General features: G+C 46.5%; 2 protein-coding genes across 8 annotated transcripts in view; one reads left to right on the top strand and one right to left on the bottom strand.

The window, feature by feature from the left end:
* Nucleotides 1-1,975, bottom strand: part of PIGN (phosphatidylinositol glycan anchor biosynthesis class N) — a 209,606-nt gene extending 207,631 nt beyond the window's left edge. For all 4 annotated transcript variants that reach the window (XM_074985941.1, XM_074985945.1, XM_074985943.1 and 1 more), the window contains exon 1: nucleotides 1,840-1,975. The gene's annotated coding sequence lies outside the window, so the exon portion shown is untranslated. The remainder of the gene's footprint in view (nucleotides 1-1,839) is intronic.
* A 356-nt stretch (nucleotides 1,976-2,331) lies between these two features.
* The window catches only part of RELCH (RAB11 binding and LisH domain, coiled-coil and HEAT repeat containing), a 125,072-nt gene continuing 114,819 nt past the window's right edge, over nucleotides 2,332-12,584 (top strand). For all 4 annotated transcript variants that reach the window (XM_074987790.1, XM_074987793.1, XM_074987788.1 and 1 more), the window contains exon 1: nucleotides 2,332-2,994. In XM_074987790.1, the coding sequence (XP_074843891.1) occupies nucleotides 2,508-2,994 (487 nt within the window). In that variant the 5' untranslated portion in view covers nucleotides 2,332-2,507. The remainder of the gene's footprint in view (nucleotides 2,995-12,584) is intronic.

Raw genomic sequence — 12,584 nt, 5'->3', positions numbered from 1 at the left:
ACTTTAATGTTGTGCCACAGATAACTGTTATTTAAAACGCAGCTTTCAGAGAAAGTCTAAAATGTTGATTTTGACTTTATAAAAACCTAAACATATTGGGACTTGGCTAATTGACAGCATGTCGACAACATGGAAATTTTTTAACCAATTTTAAAGAGTGTTTAGCCAAATGGGTTAGAATTGTAGATTTTAAACACTAACTGAGGGGTGGAAAAGCTACCACAGGCTGGATGAGAAATATAGAACCTCACTTAGCTCAGGCAACAGTAGGCAATCACTTTTTCATAATTTTCTTGGGGAAACACAAATGTGAAAGATTTGATATTTATTATTAATTATTATTAATTATTATTATTATTATGCCATTTGTAAACGATCATTAAAATTCACCAATTTGCTCAGACTCCCTCCCTACATCACTTGTTCTCCTGGACCTCCAATCACTCAGTTGCTCATTTTCACAAGCCTGGGGAGGGTCCCTTTTTGCGGTGTTTTTTTTCTTGAAAACTGGACACCTGACAACTATAATTTTTACTTAACATATGATCCTAATCTGAGACGTGATTATATAAGACATAGCACTTTTACTCAGATCTATATAAAGAGCTATATGTTGATGTAAGCAAACAAATAAATCTTTCATTCCTGTTAGACTGCAGGAGTTAAAACAGTCATAAGAGAGTGGGCTAACCTCTGCTACCAATTATGGAACAACACTTGTGTTGAATCCTTACTTTATTACTGCAGTCAATGCAATTGCCCAGGCATCACATAACACACATTTGGGTCTGTAAAGATCTTTTATTACTGGTGATATGTAAAATAGAAAGAACCTAGCTAGACTGTCTGAGCCCAGATTTGAATGTGTAGGAAGGGAAGAGGGGGGAACCAACTCTGGTGAACACAAGTAGCAGGGGGTAGCCAGATTAGTCTGTATCCTCAAAAACAACAAGAAGCCCTGTGGCACCTTTTCGACTAACAGATATTTTGGAGCATAAGCTTTCGTGGGCAAGGATGTATACGACCAAACGGGTCTTTGCCCACAAAAGTTTATGCTCCAAAATATCTGTTAGTCTATAAGGTGCTACAAAACTTCTTGTTGTGTTTAGTGAACACAGTGCATTTTGACTTGAAATCATTGAAAAAGAAAGCAATGTGTAAGCACACTGCAGCAATTTAGCCCAAACTGCCACTTAGTTTCACGGGTAGTTCACACACAGCAACCCACGGAGCAAAACTCCACGTGCTCAGGATAGTTACCGATCGCTAGCCACTGACAGTGCTGTGGGAGATGTGCTGATCCCAGGATGAGAGAGGTAGTTCCGTATCTTTTATTGGCCCATCTCGCGGGTGAAAGAGACACGTTTTACAGCCGTGCACACCGGAGGAGCGCCACAAAGCGTCTCTTCGCACCAACAGAAACGGGCTCAATAGAGAGTTACCAGACCCTCGTCTTTCAGCTGTCACCGGTCACCTACCCGGCCGCCAGGATCAGGGGCTGCAGCTCCCCGCCAGCCCGCCCACCCGCCTGCCGCCGTCAGCCCATCCCGCACCAGGCCGGGCGCTGCGGTGGGTATGAACCTGACCGCGCACAGGGCTCGCGGCAGCCACCGCTCGGAGCGCCCGGACGGGCAGCGACGCAGCTCTCCACCCCGATCCCGCACCAACCGGCGCCCCCGGCTGGGCCCACCCGCGCCCGGCCCGCGGACACGAGCCATGGCGCAGGCCCGGCGGCGCAGCTAGTGACAAGCAAGCAGAAGCCCCAGCCGCCCGGCGCCCCCTCCCCGTCCCAACCCACGCGACGCGCACTGCGCAAGCGCCGCTCCCGCAGCTACTTACTCGATCGAGGACTGTCAGCGCCGGCACCAAATTTCGCCCCACGCGGCCGGCCTGGCTCGCGGACTCTCTCGCGAGACGCAGCAGCCTGTCACTTTACCCCGAGCCTGGCTCGCTCTAGCTCTCGCTTCGGGTCCCGGCTGTCACCACAAACACACTTCCGCCTCCGGGCCACGCCCCTTCCCCCTGAAGAGGTTAGTCCCTGTCACGTGCTTCTACGAGCCCCCCCCCCCCGCAATCCCTTTAAAACCCGCCCATCGGGCTTGGGTCTGGCCCCAGCCTTCTTGTGCCTACGTCATCACTTGAGCTCCGCCCCTTCCGCCCTTCTCAGGCTTAGGCCTCAAGTCCCCTCCCACCGCCGTACACCTTCCTCTCCCCTCTTCCCGTGGGGGTGGGATTCCACCGCACCTGACAGGGGAAGGGGGTGGAGTTTGGGATTCTGATCCTAGCCGTTGTCCCCTGTTGGAGGGGGATCGTCTCGCGAGAGTTGGCACCCGGAAGCTGGCAGCGGAGCGGGGGGAGATAGGAAGAGAGTGGCGGCTGCACAGCCCGCTTGTGTCCGTCCACCCTGTGTACCAGTGCGCGGGGCTGGAGCGGCAGCAGGAGCCGGGCGGGGGTGCTGGGCCGGCCGGCTGGGCGGCAGCGCTGCGCGACCTGTGTCACGCTGTAAGATGGCGGCGGCGGGCGGGGGCAGCAGCGTGAACCCGTTCCTCAGCGACTCGGAGGAGGAAGAGCCGGAGGAGCCGAGAGCTGGCGGCAGCAGCGATCCCGGCCCGGCAGGCCCGCTCTCCCCGCAGCAGGAGGAGGCAGGGGCGGTGGGGGGTCCCGGGGCGCTGCCGGGTCTGCGGGCGGCGGCCCCCGGGGAGGCCGGCTGGGCTGGGCCCGGTGCCGGGGAGCCCCCCCGGGTGCCCGTGGACGCACTGGCGGCGCAGCTGCTGCGGGACCAATTCCTGCTGACGGCGCTGGAGCTGCACACAGAGCTGCTGGAGAGCGGCCGCGAGCTGCCCCGCTTGCGCGACTATTTCTCCAACCCGGGTAACTTCGAGCGGCAGAGCGGCACCCCGCCTGCGGGAGGAGCCCCGGCACTCTGGGGAGCTGCCGGAGCGGTGCCGGGGGGAGCTGCGGCCAGCGGCAAGGAGCCTGGCCCCGGACAGTTAAGTAAGTGATCCTGCCGGGGTCTGTAGCAGGCAGGTCTTGGTGGCACAAGGGGGGCGATGGTGGCCTAGAGGGAGGGATGTCTGTTGGCCGGACTTCAGTGTGTGTTGCGGTGTGCGCGGCGGGTGGTGATGTCCACATAGTTAGAGGGCTTGGTGCATTTGAGAGCCGGTATGGGCGTGGGTATGCAGCTGTATAGAGGCATGGATGGAGTGTGAGAACGGCAGGCAGGGATGAAGTACGCGGGATCATAAGTTGAGCTAGCGATGGGGTTCTGTTAAAGTCAGGCTGTTGTATTTTTCTCCTGCGACGAGTGAGATGAATTTTAAGGCGGCCTTTGCGTGGAAAGTGGGGCATTTCTGTTTTATTTCTGGGCCATTCTCGCATTTTGTTAGTTTTTCTTATCTGACTCGCCAGATATCATGGGTTCATGGTTCCACTGGGAGTGAGTTTTCCTTGTCCTGAATTAGAAGGAAATAAATTTTTGCTTATGACAGACGTACCTAAAATCTCTAATTTCTAATACAACTGTCAAAGTTTACCCTGACAACATAACACTATCAGGGTACTCAACTGTTTGTGTCCTGTCACTTCTGAACTGTTTTGATGGAAAATGTGTGTATGAGCGGGGTTGGGGGGAAAGGAGTTTGGAAGGCAGGCAAGTGGGTGGGAAATTGTCATAGCCCTTACTGTTCTTCAGAATCCCTGACTCATATGTTTGTATTAATTACATAAAATATTTGTTTTTATCAAGACTCTCATGGCAAACAGAGTGTAAAACATAAGTTTTATGTGAACTAAAAGATGAGATTAATTCTTTGAGAGTAAACCAATTCTTCTTAATCTCTTGATTTACAATTTATGGTTTAGTGACATCTTTATATTTTATTTGTAGTTAATAAAAACTTGGAAGATATGTACATATGTTCTGTTTCTGTGGAATATCTATTTTGGGTGTATAAGGTGTCTCCTGAAGAATGGGTCACTGTCATGACCCATCTTGACAAATTATGTAACTGGTACAAAGCCATGTCACATACTTAAACTTTGCAAATAGTTTATGGGGTTTCATTTATTATCTTCACTTTCTCACAAATTAAGAAGGAGCACAAGCTCATAATTTTATTGGAAGTAGACTAATAGATGATTATATCTAAAATTACATCATTGCATCCTAGCTAATGTATTATCATTTTTAATATTTTTGTAATATCTAAGGTATTGTGAAAGAGTGAGAATTGCAATTTTTTTTTCTTGGCAAAGATTAATGAGTTTTGTAAAGGCTTGTGCTTCAGGGCCATGTACTTTTCTAGAAGAAATTAAAAAGTGACCATTTTAGAACTATATAACCAGTCAGATTACTTAATTTAATAATCTCTCTTCTCTCTGAACATGAAATCTTGTAATTCTTCTAGATAGTAGTATACTAAACTAAGTGGACTGTAAGTTTGATCCAATAAGATAAATGTGGGGAGTTTTCACTAATGATGTATAAGAACAATATAATGAGAAGCCAAGTCTAGCCCTCCCCTGTAACCGCCCCAGTATGGAGTTTCTGCTAGCTTGCAAAGTGGGAATTCTAAGCCATTTCTACAGTAGTGCATGTTTGGTTTTGCTACCGCTGTAGCTCAGATGCCTCCTACTTTGATTGAATGCGATTTTTTCATCAACGTGGGCTATGTCCACACTTAAACTCGACAGCATCACAGCTGCTGCTTTCACCATTGAGGAAAACCATTGCGTTAACACGAGTCTACACTGGAGATTAGGTTAGTTTAATTAAGTCTCTCAGTATGTGGATTTTTCTCATCCCTGAGACACATAACTACTTTGGTTGTAACTTTTCCATATAGATCATCATTTTTTCACCTCTCCAAGATGCAGTAGTGAGGCTGCTGGAAGAATTGTTCTATTGATGTACCTGCGTCCACACTGGGGGTTAGATTAAGTTAAACACTACTTGGGGTGCACAATTTTTCGTAGCCCTGAACAATGTAATTAGATAATTTCTGAGCGTAAACCGGGTGGCTTCCCTTGCAGAAGATCTGAGTATGGCCAAGTTGGAGCTGGGGAAGGGGGTCCACCCAACCCCCAGGACCCTTTAGAGTTGCCAGCAGAGTGCCAGGCAAAATGATCCCAAGCTCCAGGCCAGGCGTGGCCTGCACTGATAAATTAGCTTGATACTGTACGTTGCTCAACTGAAGTAAACTCTGCAGTAGACACGGCTAGGTCAGTGGAAGAAGTCTTGTTGACCTAGCTACCACCTCTTAATGAGGTGGATTAACTACAACTATGAGAGAATCCTCAAGTGCTTCCTAATCTGTGTGTGTCATATATAGTCTTAGTGCTGATGTAGAAATTGGGGACAAGTGTGTATTTACTATGCTGTCAGGACAGCTGCACCCTGTAGCACTTTAATGAAGTCACTATAAGCCCCTGGGTCTCAGCCCTTAGACTACTGTTGGCCCACTAAGCACACAGATGCAGCCGTGTGTCATCTTCAGGGCCATACAGATATACATGTATTATGTGCATGTGAATACATGATATGCAGAGAGCTGTTTATGCTGCTCATAATGGTAATTAGGTTGAAAGCCACTTCCCCAAGACTTCAGGAGAGCACTCTACTGTTGAAATTGTCGATCCTGCTACTTAAGAAGCAATATCTGTTTCCTTGGGAGAAGCTCTGCTGCCAAGAGACCATTGTACACAACAGGTCAGATTGGTTTAACAGTGTCTCTCGAGATGTGAGCTTTGCATACACCTGAGCAACCTGTGTATACGGCTATGGAACAGTAGTGTAGGTTAGACCTGACTCTCTAAAGCTAAGTGTGTGGTAAAGCCACATGTCTGATGCTGCAGGTGTTCTGCTGTAGTGCCATAATGAGGACACTCGCTAGAGGAAGGGAAGGGGATTTCCATTTACAATAAACTTTCACATCCAGCATTCTACCATCTGGAATTCTTAAAAACTGGCATTTTAACCATAAGTAAATTTTAGTTATGTTTTCCATGAGTACAGTATAATGAAAACAAATGCCAATAAATACAGCAAATACAGTATAAGTTTACAGTGTACAATACTACTGTTGGTAAATAAAGTACGCTGCATACATTTTTGTTTGTTTGTTGGTATCTAACCTTATTTGTCTTTAGTGTTACACATTACTAGCTATACCGCTCTATTATCCAGAATATTTGACTATCCAGCAACCTCCCAGGCCTGGGACTGCCATATGTGACAGAATTTACTGTAGTAGCTAATCTGCCAGTCTCAGAGGCAGAAGCTAGGTTGGGAGAATTCTTCTATTGACCTAGACGTCTTGATCCTGGGCATTACAACAGTTTGGTTGAAGTATTTCTCACCCAAGTGACATTGCTGCTAGATCGGTCTAAATCAATTGTGTTTGGTGAGTCATTGAAAAATCCTTTTCAACTAAGGCTAAAAAGGTACTTTTCTTATTCACATTTTTTAAATTTTTTTAATCACAACTGGATGAATTTCACTGTCACGTGTTCAACTAATGTCACACAAGCTGAAATGAATTTCTCATGCTGTTAAAACCTCCACATTTGGGGAAGTGACTGAGTATATCAAGCGAAACATTTCGCAACTTAATGTGCAGGTGTAGCTCTTCCACAGTTCGAGTCTTTGTATGAGGTTAGGTTTTATAATCGTGTATAGAACAATAGTTGGAAACCCCCGCCATGCATGCCAAGAGCAACACGCCTGCTACATTTCATTGGCACACCAGCTGGGAGCTCAGCCCCATCCCCTCTGCCCTCACATATCCAGGAGCTTGCACCACTAAAACAGCTCTCTAGAGACTGGTGCCTCTGTTGCTGGAGCAGCTGAATTTACTCACCTGTTTTAATCACATTTTGTACCTTTGTTGGAGGAGAGTCACAGGCAAGACCCTCAGGTTGCTGATGCACTGAGGGTAGTGGGCAGGGACGGTGTTCCAGGGACTGGACATCAGCAAGACCATGCTTCTCCTCTGGACTCAATATGGAGCCGCAGGAGAGGAGCTGGCACTTCACTCCCTTTGAAGAAACCTACCTAATTGAGGCCTTTGATGCCTTTGAGAGGCCACTGATTTGTTTCTGTGGGAAGAAGAATAAGGATCTCTGCGTGCTGTCATTTAAAGAGGACAGTTGAAGCTGACAGCTACTGAGATGCTCAAATTACCTGGGGAAATAAAAGGAAAGGAGGAACAGGGCACTCTATGCACTAAAGTTTGTCATGTGTCCCGCTACTTCTGTATCTTCTTGGGGCAGCGATGGGATCAGAGGGATTGTTTGCAGTGCCACAGTGCCAAGCCCACACACAGCCCCTTCTCTTGCCCCTACCCAGCCCCCTGACCTGCTGTCAGGGGCTCCTCCCGACTCCACACTCTAAGTGCACAAAGTGGGGCCCCATGGAGTCTTAAACACGTTGCCTGTAAATAGGCTTTATCTTAAAACTTCCCAGGGTCACAGATTCCCTGGCCCTGGGGGTAGTTCACTGCCAGTACCAAGTGAGAAAAGATCCCCTATCTCAAGAAGACATACTCGGACATCCTCCTGTGGGGGTACCCCAAGATGTTAATCCCCCTTCAGGAAAGAGCTTGGACACACAAACCTGTAATTCAGTAGCTAACCATTTGGTCTGAGGTACAGACTCTTTGTAGGACACACAAATCAGATCAGGTGCTTACAACAGTGATTCATTCACAAAACAAGAGAAAAGTAAATCATGGGTTGCATGCAGAGAAAAATACTTCCCTGAGATTCGGCTTAAAAAGTTAGAGGGGGAAAATCTCAGGTCAAACAACAACACAAAAGAGAAAAACAGAGCAGCCAACAACAAAACAAGGTAACAAGCCAACAGTCCATTCAAATTCAAAATAACCAGAAGTCTGAATGCCTCTAACTATTCATTTCCCTTCTTCTTATATCTCTATGGTTGATTTTTGTGTTGGTGGGGGTATTTTTTTGTTTTATTTCAGTTGCCTGGGAGCCATTTCCCTTCTGGGTCTTTCTCGCTGTCGCAGAAACAAAAGCCCAGGAACTGTAATTGTTGTCAGTTTAAACACAAGTATCAGAGGGGTAGCCGTGTTAGTCTGGATCTGTAACAGCAACGAAGGGTCCTGTGGCACCTTATAGACTAACAGAAAAGTTTTGAGCATGAGCTTTTGTGAGCACAGACTCACTTCATCAGTTTAAACACAATTACTTCACTCCCATTTGCTCAACTGGGATTCAGGTTACCTCAGGAAGATTAACCCCTTCCCTGCACTCATTCATGACACCTGCAAACTGCAGCACCCCCCCATTACAGGGTCACCTCTAAACCTCATCCTGTGAGACCCCCTACCTGGCCTGTTCCCAGATGCTGAGCTGCTGTGCCCATTCCTGGCTTCCCTGTTCCCTAAAGGGGTGGGGTGGGCCTGTTTGCTGCAGAGATGGTTTGACACATGGCAAGGGAGTGCAATGAGGGAGTAGGGGAGGCCCCTAAAGCCCCATGGCACTATGCACAGCCCTGGACAGTGCAGAGGCTTGGGAGCACTGCTCTGGGGTGGGTGGTGGTGTGGGGTTGGCATGAAAAAAGGGGCTGTGCACAGAGGGTAGGGGGCTAGGTGATTGGGTAAGGGGCTCAATCAGGGATTTGCATGGAGGGCTGGGGGGAGGAGGGTTTTTTTTACTGGGGGAGTTCCCCCCAGCAAGGCTATGGACAGAGGGTATGGGGCTGCACTATGGGGGAAAGGCTTCATCTGGAGCATGTATGCAGGGCTAAGGGTCCCACACCAGCCCATGCACGGGGCGTGGGGGGGAACTAAGCAGTTGGGGGAAAGGACTCAACTCGTTTAGGAGCTTGCATGAAGGGCTGAGAGGTGGGGACCGGTACGGGAATGCCCCCTGAAGCCATCCACAGAGGTGGGGAGAGGGCATTTCCCCTGCTGCCTTGTATCAGGGTCTCACTGGACGTCCAGCTGTGTGGCTTTTGATCTGACCACTGTGACTTTGAAAGTGTTGTTTCCTCTTTTGCCAAAAGTTAGATAACTCGGACCTGCCCTTGCTGGAACAGAAGGTCCTAGCAGCCAGCAAGTGGGCTGCTGAATTCCTGTCACTCCTCAGTGGGTTTCGCTCAGGTTTCCCTTATCCAGCTGGGTATAGGGGTTCCCTGCTCAGCTGTGGTCCACCTCCTCCCCAAGATGGAAGAGTGTGTTAGCAGCAGCCAAGGCAGTTTGTTTCCAGCAGCTGGGGCTACTCTTGGGAGGGCCCTTTCAGAGGTAATATCATGTACTGGAGGTAGTATTGTGTATTGAACCAGCTGCTGTGGAGTACATTGATAGTGGGGGTGCGTGCGTGCGTGCGTGCGTGCTGATAGAACCAGGTCTGGCCATGAGCATCTGAAAACAGACCTTGCACCATCCTGGTGCATCACAGGTGTCAGGCTTCAGTGTGCTGACCAGTGTTCCCTCTAATTTTTTACATCCAGGGCCAGAATAAATTTTATGTGTGCCAAGGCATGTGGGGATGTGTACCACCGGTAGAAACGCATGCTGCCAGCTGTGGGCGCTCTGCCAATCTGCTGGATGAAACTTGAATGTCTGCTGGGCAGCTGCCAAAGTGCTCAGCTTACAGGGAACACTGCAGCTGACTGGCCCCCTGGTGTATATAATGTGCTTAGTGTGTGAAACCATGTCATCCTCTAGTACAAGGGTCAGCAACCCATGGCACATGAGCTGATTTTCATGCACTAATAGTACAGCTCTGCATCTTAATTTATTATTGGAGCTGTTATAAGTAGAAATATTAGTGACTTTAAAAAGTGTCACCAGCACTCAGACCATACACAGAGGTCAAAAAGTCTTAATTTTGGCACTCCCACCTCAGAAAGGCTGCTGACCCCTGGTAGAGAACAAGATTAAGGAGCCTCAGTTACGTTGGCTCAGTGAGTAAACAGTATCTATTTAATGAGCCAAAAATTAAGTATGCAATTACATTTTTTCATATTTCTTTTCAAAATTAAGAAATTCTTCAGTTGAGAATTGTCTGGTTAACCTCAGAAACTGCAGTTGGGATGATAATTTTAACTTTTTAATGCAAAATAGCAGCTACAAAAGACAGCTACTAGCCGTTGGCCAGTGACCTGTACATGGTTCACTAGCAAGTACTTTGCAAACCACTGGTAGCCCTTGGACCAAAGTTTGGGATATTAATTCAGTGGAATTGTTTTTTTATTAATGACGATATGAAAGATAGTAACTTTTGAGTTTTCAGAAACTTTCTCTGGCATCTCCGACATTGGTAAAATAGGACTCCCAAAGACCATTCATATTCACATGGGTGTTGGGTTTTTTATTTCTGCAAGTGTCCTCTCCATTTTGAGGTAACAATAATGTTAGACTTCAGCTGTAAACAGAGAAACAACGGTATTGTTAGAAATGAGAAAGTTGGCATTCTTTGCAACAACCCTTTCCTTTCCATGTTAATGATAATTATCTGAATGAGACCATTAAATGTTTTCCTGAAATTTTAAGAGTTTCATTGCCCTTTTCAGTCCTTTGGTTTTCAGTCAGTGTTATAGAGCTCACACCCAAGCAAACTTAAAATAATTTTGCATCCATTGTGCAGAAGCACTGCACTACCATTTGAGGCATACTAAGTTTACTTAAAATTCCATTTTTTGATTCATGAATAGTGTTCCTCCTTCCCCCTCCCCACCCCCACAAACTTTTGTTGTCTCCTTTGAGGAGATGTGCCATGAGCTGACTGTCTTAACGCTGAAATTAGCAAGGTCAAGAAATAATATAGACGGTATGGAAAAACAGTGCTGTTCAGTGATGTTTGATACGTCCTTTCAACAAAGAATCCAGACTATTCAGCCTGTGATGTTTGAACCAGTTGGAATCCCAAAAAAAGACCTACTAGTACACTTGTTATGGTTGTGACTAGGCCAAAGCACCAAATCTTTGTCAGTTAAACCTATTTTAAAAAGGGAGGTCAGACTTAATAGATTAAATAATTTAGCAGGTTTTTAACAAAAGGTAACTTTTTTCTGCTCCTCCTCGTCTGCAGTGAAATTAGCGTGTGTTTTCATGGCTGTTTTATGGAGGTGGGGGTGCAGCATCTGGGTGGGAGGAACGGAAGATGTGGAAGGGAGAGTGCAGGAAGGGGAAGAAGAATGGGATTGGGGTGAGGAGGAGGGTGCAGGGAGGTATGGGAGTATTTGGGGTCTGGGTGGGAGGGGTGGACGGAAGATGCAGGAGGGAAGAGGGGTGAGCCCAAGCCTCGGAGGCTAGATCCAGGGAAGCCATGGATGGGGATGTGGCCCTTGAGCCCTAGGTTCTCCTTTCTCTTTGCTGTTGGCTATGCAGATGGTCCTTGGTCCTGTCAAGAAGACAGGGGACTAGACTCAATGATCTCTCAAAGTCCCTTCCAGTTCTAGTGTTCCATGATTCTGAACCCTGTAGTGTAGATGCAAGATATGCTGATGGAAGGGTTTTTTCCCATTCCTGCAGGATCACCAGCTCTCCAAGCATCTGTAGCTAGACTGACAGAATCATGCTGCTCTTGACCTACCTGAACCTACATTAGTGGTTTGATCAGCATATCATGGAATTTTCAGATCTGTGGGAATTGACACTTGAGATTAATACTGATATTTGAAACCACCAGACACTACTTTAACCATCATTTATTAATTGCAAAGGTTAATTATAAATGCTATTTATACAATTGCTCTAAACCTGCCCAGAGTCTAATTAACTAAGCAGTTAGCTATATGCAAACAGTAACAAAACATTTCTAAGCATATGAACAAGATAGGCTAGACCTGTGGGTGCTTTAGATCAATATTGGTTGGTTCTAATATGGTCAGGCAGGTGCTAACAATGAAACCTTTAAGAATTTGGCAATTAGTTTCTCTTCAGTTAAAAACAGTCTGAGACAGTTCACACCCTTTTTGTCCGTCTAGTTCCAGATAAATTTTGTACCATCTTTCTTCCCAAGGCTCTTCCTTCCTCTCTGGTCTCCTTTTAATGCACCAACAGGGTGTTTTTTTGTTGCATTGGGGTTCACATAGGTGGGGGACAGCAAACAAAATAGCAAGAAGAGCCATTTTTTTCAAATTCAGTAAAAAAAAAAAAATTGAAGAGCCACAATGCATGTGACTACAAGATGGTCCTTAATAAACAACATCAAACCATACTTTCGGTGACCCCCATTATAAGAATAGTGCGCACAGTGATTTGTAGTGTGATGTATGTTTACTCTAAAAGGTTCACAAACTTCTTACATAGTCTGTTTTTTCACACTTCATGTGTGTTTGTGTCACTGTCTTCTGACTTTCACTTAGAACCTTCTCTCTCTCTTTTTTGGTGTGATACTGGGGGAGTTAGCCAATGTTTCAAGATCGCATACCGTTTGCTCTTGAGATACAAGTTTTTCATTTTTGGGCTTTTAGATCTTCACCATTTATCCAAAATAATCAGGAAGGTGGGTGTTTTTGTTTTTGTTTTTGTTTTTGTTTTTTTTTGTTTGTTTTTGTTTTGCTTGGGCTTTTTTAACTTGCAGTTATAGCACTGGGGGGCCACAAAGTCCTTAAA

Source organism: Carettochelys insculpta, chromosome 2 (genome assembly GCF_033958435.1).
Source record: "Carettochelys insculpta isolate YL-2023 chromosome 2, ASM3395843v1, whole genome shotgun sequence".
In the NCBI taxonomy this organism is placed as follows: domain Eukaryota; kingdom Metazoa; phylum Chordata; order Testudines; family Carettochelyidae; genus Carettochelys; species Carettochelys insculpta.
The sequence above is the reverse complement of the archived record's forward strand: the minus strand, read 5'-3'. Positions and strand labels throughout refer to the sequence as shown.